The sequence below is a fragment of the Apteryx rowi genome, unplaced genomic scaffold (genome assembly GCF_003343035.1).
Source record: "Apteryx rowi isolate R43461 unplaced genomic scaffold, aptRow1 scaffold_62, whole genome shotgun sequence".
Taxonomy (NCBI): domain Eukaryota; kingdom Metazoa; phylum Chordata; class Aves; order Apterygiformes; family Apterygidae; genus Apteryx; species Apteryx rowi.
In genome coordinates, this window is record NW_020450894.1 from 2096157 (window position 1) to 2103424 (window position 7268).

The 7268-nt window shown below is 41.5% G+C and overlaps 1 protein-coding gene and 2 long non-coding RNA genes across 3 annotated transcripts in view; 1 reads left to right on the plus strand and 2 right to left on the minus strand.

Annotated features, from left to right (window-relative positions):
• Nucleotides 1-341, minus strand: part of BRAF (B-Raf proto-oncogene, serine/threonine kinase) — an 88646-nt gene extending 88305 nt beyond the window's left edge. Inside the window, exon 1 of the mRNA XM_026083919.1 lies at nt 2-341. Within this exon, the coding sequence (XP_025939704.1) occupies nt 2-100 (99 nt within the window). The 5' untranslated portion in view covers nt 101-341. The remainder of the gene's footprint in view (nt 1) is intronic.
• Nucleotides 342-437: 96 nt separating this feature from the next.
• On the plus strand, nt 438-2274 carry LOC112974681. The gene is made up of 2 exons (XR_003256363.1): nt 438-551; nt 1579-2274. It is a non-coding gene; the product is annotated as an uncharacterized LOC112974681 (long non-coding RNA).
• Nucleotides 2275-3985: 1711 nt separating this feature from the next.
• Nucleotides 3986-7259, minus strand: LOC112974683. The gene is made up of 2 exons (XR_003256364.1): nt 5755-7259; nt 3986-5376 (listed from the first exon to the last, which is right to left on the minus strand). It is a non-coding gene; the product is annotated as an uncharacterized LOC112974683 (long non-coding RNA).
• Nucleotides 7260-7268: the final 9 nt, after the last annotated feature.

Sequence of the window (7268 nt, forward strand, 5' to 3'; positions counted from 1 at the left end):
CGTAGCAGGCGCCGAGGCCGGGCGGCGGCGGCTCGGGCTCCATGTCCCCGTTGAAGAGCGAAGCCCCCTCCGCGCTGCTGCCGCTGCTCAGCGCCGCCATCTTGGATCGAAGCGCTGGGGCGAGGGAGGGGGAGGGGGAAGCCGCGTCCCCGCCGCCGGGACGCCCCCAGCCGCGACCCGTAGTGGGAGGGGGAGGGGGGCCGGCACAGATCCCGGCCAGCTCCCAGCGGCCCGCGCCACCGGCACGTCACGCCCGGCCCGTGATGTCACCCAGAATCGCCGCCGGTCACTGCGCATGAGCCGCGGCGACGTCACCGGGAAACACCCTGACGTCACGGCGCGACCACCCGGTCACCCTGGAAACTCGAACGTGGGCTCGGCCCCCGCCCCTCGCGCCGGCCCCGCCCCTCGCGCCGGCGGGAGCCGCCCAACGGCCGCCGCCGCGAGGGGGCTCGGGGCCGCGGCCGCCCCCGAGGGCGGGCTGGCGGCGTGCCGCGGGACACAGCGCGGGGAAGCGAAGCGAGGTCTTGATCTAGTGCTGCACAGATACGGTACGAAAAGGGGCATCTTTTTACTGGTGTACTGACAAAGGCAGGTTTTGTTTGCCCTCGGAATATGCAGGCCTTTTGGGGGGGAATTTTCATTTTTGGTGTTGGGCTGGCAATGCTTGTGGAGGTGCTGAGACCCTGCATCAGGTCAGGTCGCGGGTCCTTTAAGCTGGTTGCTCCTGCTGAGTCCTGGATTCATCGACGCCAGGGGTGTGTAGGTGTGTGCGTAAAATGAAAGGGTGACTCGGTGGCCAGCACGTTCGGTTTTAAAACAGCGGGCTGATGTGAGCTAGGCGAGAGCCTCTGTGAGGTTAGAAATGAATTGTGGATATTTTTGTGCACATTACTTCTGCAGTGGAAAATGATCGGGTGCACAAAGGGCCAAAAACGCACCTGTGCAGACCCAGCTGGAGGGCTGGGGATTAAATATCATATATCAGGAGAGACTACAGTTAAATGCATATGTAGTAATCTTATCTTTGCCCCTTTGTGCATATCCTTTGCAGGACTGCCCTTAATACCACAGCATACCACTTCTCAAATTATAGCTGAAAAAAACAAATAGAATTTAGGTGCTGGCAAGATTAAAATTAGAAACAAATACGATTTTACATGCTGTGTGAGCTAATAATATGCTGGAACAATAACACAATGGAAAGAGTTAATAGGCAAGAAAGGAAAGGTATTACCAGACACTGCACGTATTTAAGCTTGTTGGAACTGGTCTGACATCACTTGACAAATAATATTATTGTGGTTTTGAGATATATCCTTATTAATATGTACAAAGCAACAGTCATGGATTTACTTCCAACTGGGAGAAAATTATGTATTTTCTGAAAATATCGTACCTACCCCAGTTATAATTAAAATAATTGATTGCTAGAATTATGAAAACATCTTTTTTCCATTGACAACAATTAGGCCTTGACCTGCCAAATACTTGCGCTTTATTTACATAGAATGTTTTAAGTGAGGGAAGGGTCTAGTAGTGAGCTCAGCAAAAATAAGAACCCCTTGCTTTTTTCAGGTAACAGATACCACTTATCATCTGCTCAGGCATGTCAAGTCTGGAGACTTGGGAGCAAATCCCCATTCCTAAATCCAAGTGTCCATCCTGTCTGCATCTTGCCTGCATGACAGGGTGTGCACCACCTTCACGGCCAGCCTTGTTTTCTGGGGAAAAAGCGGGGCTTACAGAATGGGAGCTGCAGTGGGCTTCAGTCCTCCAGTCTGACTGTCAGAGGAACCAGCCTGGGAGGTTGGGTGCACTGGAAGATGCCCCTACGTACAGCTCCGAAATGAGAGGCTGGAGCCAGCAGCCACTGCTGCTCCCTGAAGCCAGCTCCACAGTGCCTGCGGGGGCTCAGCGGGAGCAGCAGCCCTGCTGGGTTGCTACAGGCATTCCTGACAGGGCTGCCTTCCCCCAAAGCCGCAGAGTGCTGCTGTTGAAAGTTAAAAATTGACTCATGTCACATCACTGGACACCACCCCAGTTGAAGCACTGCGTATACACACAAATAAAGCATTCACTGAATAGAGTGTTTTAAGCTGTTTTTTTGTTGAAAATGTCTTTATGAAAAATATCAAATTGGTAAGGATATTTTTAATGGATTACAAAGAGAAGCTAATACATCAAAACAACAATTTCAGAGAATGTAAAGGGTGTTCTATCACAATGAGATGTATTTTAGGGTACTCAATTAAAATACTAAATTCAAACTTGCAAGTACAAACATCCTTATCTTTGTTTTGCTTTAACTGTGAGTACTTTCCTAACCATATAACCTCTTAATGTAGTAATCCTTGTGACAGATTTGAGGTTTATATTTCACCTTTCATACTGGGGCTATCAGAGTGTAAAAGTGCTGAGAACTGATTCAATACTGGTAGTGGTAGAATTGGTAAATAAATGTAGCATTCATTTATTGTATGAACACAGCAAAAACTCCATGGAGTCTGCAATACTACATCCTGTTGTATGAAGAGAAGGAACTTTGGGCATGAATTTAGTTTTCTTTCCTATAGGGTGCTACACGTTATTAAACACCTCCTGAACACAAACAAGAAATAAGCAAAATAATTTAGTTAACATTTAAATGGATTTTAATTGGTTATCTGACAGACTACACCTTTCTGGGACATGAACCTAAAATTTCTTATGGCAGGTGGCCTGCAGTGCAGTCACCAAAAGGCTGCACAAGTATATAAGTACCAAATATACAAACTAAGCAGCTTGCCAAACGTAGAGATTTCTCCCTAATAGCCATGTTACTATGGAGGATAATTAGCAGCAATGCCTGCTATGAAAGGAGAATATGTAATGGTGATGAAAAGTGCACACTGATTCTGGAAAATAACACACATGCTGAGGCCTGGAGTGGTGGGACAAGTTTCCCTGAACATTTAGGGAAAAATTGGAAAAAGCAATATGAAATGGGTCTCCCAGCACACTGCTTAGGTTGTTGATGTTAATGGAAAAGTCAACAGAGTAATATGGGTTAACTAGCAATGTAACTCCATTTGTTTAAATGAAATTTATGCCAAGGGTTAGTTTAACCTCAATGTACAGAACATAGTTACAGCCCTCATTTTATTCCCCAAGCAATTTATGTCCAGGGCATAAATCTAGCAGTAGAATTAGTAGCCTACTATCAATCTGTAACTTTTAATACCTTTTCCAAAGCTTTTAGTAGTCCTGCATGCCTTTGGCCTTGAGCTTCTGATTTTATCAGAAGATTTGCATACACATAAAATATATTTGCTATGCTTTGTTATTATATTTGATGTAGCAAGTGAAGTGTTGCAATTCTAAAACCTAATATTGACAGCTGATGACCAAAATCAGGAGCACAGTCAAGAGTTACCACCATACACTAGATAAGTGGAACTGTTTTTTCAAGTAAAGAGCAGAATACTATTTAAAATGATAGTTTCATTGGAAGGAGGCAGAAATCTGCTAGTTATGCTCTACCTTCTTTTTGTCTGGGGGAATCCACACCTAGTAATAAATAGAATTTCATACTCCTTTACATAGTAGAATCTTTGACCTCTCTGCTTAATCTATCATGATGGAAGATAAATCATTATTAACTGCAATTATTTCTTGGTGATATGAAATCCTATCTACTGAGAATTGATACTATCAACTTTTTTTACAGAGACTACTTTTCATTATCAACAAAGGTCAAACTTAAAACCTACATGTGAAAGACTGCTCTCTGTTATCAAATCCTTAGGCCACTCAGGGCACTGGCTAGTTGATTCCTACAATGCAGTACAGCCAGTTTATCTGGTATTGCAGTAGGTAATTCATACTTGTAAATATAAAACCTGCCGCCTCCCATCAATCCTGTAGTTATGCATTGGCTTTTAATCATCTTCAGAATTTTTTAAAAATAAGATCATAAAAAAGTTTAAGATACAGACACTTCAGCTATGTTTCCCATCAGAACATTTTATTGATCTAATCAACACTTGCACCTCGAGAAAAATGTTTTAATGAGTCAGTAAAAAATAAGATGGGTACCTGATTGCATCTGTCCCACTGTGAACATCTGAACACTTCTTTATCCTTCCCCAAGGAGATGAATTCATCTTAATGAGATGCTCCAAAAAAAGAGAACGTCCAGAAGGGCTATTAGATTAAAACTAATACAGGTTTCACTTGTGATTTCCTTTTGATAGAATACAGTATCTCAAAAACAAAAAAACAAATAAACAAAAAACACAGCCTTCCCAATTCATTGGTATAACAAAGCCTTTCATTTTCTTAACAAAAAGTTACACAATTTGCATATTAGTATAATACATTAGGTTCCTTAAGGGTATGCAACCTGATTTTTTAAAATGCTTTGAAAAATTCTACCCTTCTTAAACTCTCAGAGTCTAAAATGCTCTTAAAATTTGTTCAAATTGCCAACTACTACTCATTCTGTTCGCACATTGGAAAACAGTAGTTGTCCCACACATTGCAGCATTTGTGCTTGGCCCATGTACATTTGAAAATACTGGATTAAGTTAGGCAGTGTGAGAAAATAACTACAGATCTTTTCTAAAGCATGTTAAAAAATACATGTCACTTTTCAATGCCATAGTATGAACTGGAAGTGCACAACTTCATGTACCTATCTATGGCAATAGTACTGTTTATGTATAAGAGTTAATTCTCAGTCTTAACAGGGGAAATACAGATACTGGTGGAACAGAGATACTAATGAGAACAGTCGTGTTCCCTGTAACCTTGGCCAGAAAATTTGAAGTGGAACAAAAAGTAGGCTGATGACCAGAGTTCAGTCCTGTTTTCTGATTACTAGCTGGAATAATACTTACCTAATAAAGTTACTTTGCTCTCCAGGAAAAGAATGTTGAAAATGCTTTCTGAGGAATGAACCCAGAAGTTTTTTCATTTCTCTTTAGCACCTCTGTAGGCATATTATCCCACTCAAATTTTAACATATGCTGTACATCTTTCAGTATTTCTAGGGATTCTCTGTTTGGTTGCTCCAATGACAGGCAATAGAGAAAGCAAGTCTGCTTTTTGTTATTATACCTGCACAGATCATATATATTTTTTCCTTTGGTAAAATATAATAGCAACTTTTCATGTTCTTGGAAACGTCTAGTTCAGGAGATTTACCATCCTGTGACACTGCTGAACCTCAAACATTCATACCTTCAGTGAGAAATTAAGTAATATTCAGGTGGTGATATAAATCTGGCATCTGAACAATCTCATCCATATATATATTTTTAAGTTTATAGAGATTTCATAGTTCTTTGTCTTTGAATTCAATACATGAGCAGAAGAGTTGAGGATGGGTGGAGACTAGGAGGGAGAAAAAAGGAGATAGGGAAAAAAGAAAATGTGAATCCACAAGGTCCTTAATTCACTTTCCATTCTTCCATTTAAAGCAACGTTGATCTAACTAGCTCTTTTATATGTAAATAACAACATATTTTGGATTTTCTTGTAATGATATTGGAAATATTTACATAGCTTTCATTTGACTCAAGCCTAATTTATTTTAGAATCATTGTTTATAAAACTGTTGCTCTTCTGTTTCTCTAAACTACAGCCCAGACCTTCCCAAGGTAAACAGCAGAACATTTTCCTGTGGATGCAATGTGCGGGAGGCTCTGGGGAACTGGGAAGGTGATGGGACTGAGACAAAGGGGTGTCTTTGCGTACAGGTGCCTTCCATACCTTGCATGTTGTTCAGCATCCCAGGAGCAAAATGCCAACCTTTTCTTTCCTTTTCTTAGTAGTGACTTCAGGGTCCAGAAATTTGTGTGCTGAACCTCAGTGTTCCGCATCTCTCTCTGCTGGCTTCCTGCCTTTACTTGCATACTGGCATCAGAAACAGAAAACTACACATTTTGTTGAACAGTAGCGTAAATTACTTCAAAATACTGACAGACATGGCATATAAGGGCCCCTGAACAGAAAGCATGAGTCCTGAAATCACTATCAAGAGAACAGAAGTAGCAGCCAGTGAAGAAGAAGGAGGGATTGGAGAGAAGATTAGATGGGAAGAGAATGTGGTCGAAACAGGCACTGGAGGAGAAGATGCAACTCTCCTAGGAAACGAGAAGTAGGCGAAAATAGGGAAACAAAGGGGTAGGGAGAACTGACTTTCCTGCCTACTATGCTTTGCTGAAACAGGGACCAAATCTTACGTTTGAGAGAATTAGTCAAGACCCTCCTGTTGACTTAGAATCTCTAGTCGTTGCTTTAATGTATTCAGTTAATGCAGATATCTGATTTCTAAGCCCCTTGTATTGGATAGTGAAAAGCTGATCGGCTTTAAGGACTAAACAGTTTTAGATTCCTAGCATTATTATTGCAGTGTGAACAATCACATTTCATAACTCACAACCATCCCATTTAGGCACAAAACAGACCTAACGTGATTGAGTGAGTTCCAAGACAGGGAAGTAAAGGATTCCATGTCAGACGAGTTATTTTGCCGCTTTAGAAAATTTGTGTTCAATCATATTCCAGTCATAGGATTTTCCTTCACAATACCCAGGCTAGCTGAGCTTCCCCTTGCCCCAAAGCTGCTGTTAATTTGATTCTCCAGCACTTTACAGACAGGTTGGTAACTCTCTACATCTCTGATCTAATAACAGTTTAGTTACTAAATGTACCTGCTCACTCAGTTTATTCTTTGAGTTTCTAGCCTCTTCACAGAGCAGAAAAAGTCCATTAGGGTTGGTATTGGCCCGGAGTAAGGAAACTGTAAGAGTCAGGAAAGGCTAAATCAATACAATGAATCAAATGCAGAAACCACAGATTTGACGTGAGATAGTGAGAACGTGTTGACCAATCAATGGGAATTTCTGAGACTCCTATCAAAGATATTGGGACTGTGGTTTTCTTGACAATCTCTCCTATCTCAGCTGGAAAGGGGGATGTTTTGTGGTCACTACATGGTTGTTAAAGCAACAAATTAAATACTGCCCTTACTGTTTTTGTGGGAGGTAAGTGGGCATTACCCTTCCACTTCATCTTCTCTTCTGGGTGGCTCGTTGCCTCTCTCCTCATCATGTTTCATCCTCAATATCATCTGGTGTAACAAATTATTACATAAAAAGGTACCAAATCAAAGAGAGTCTTGCTTCTTTCAAAGATTAGACAAACTGTTTGGTTAGCGTAAGATAAACTATGCTGCCTTGAAGTTATCTGCTTTCTCTCTTTCTTTTTTTTTTTTTTTTTTT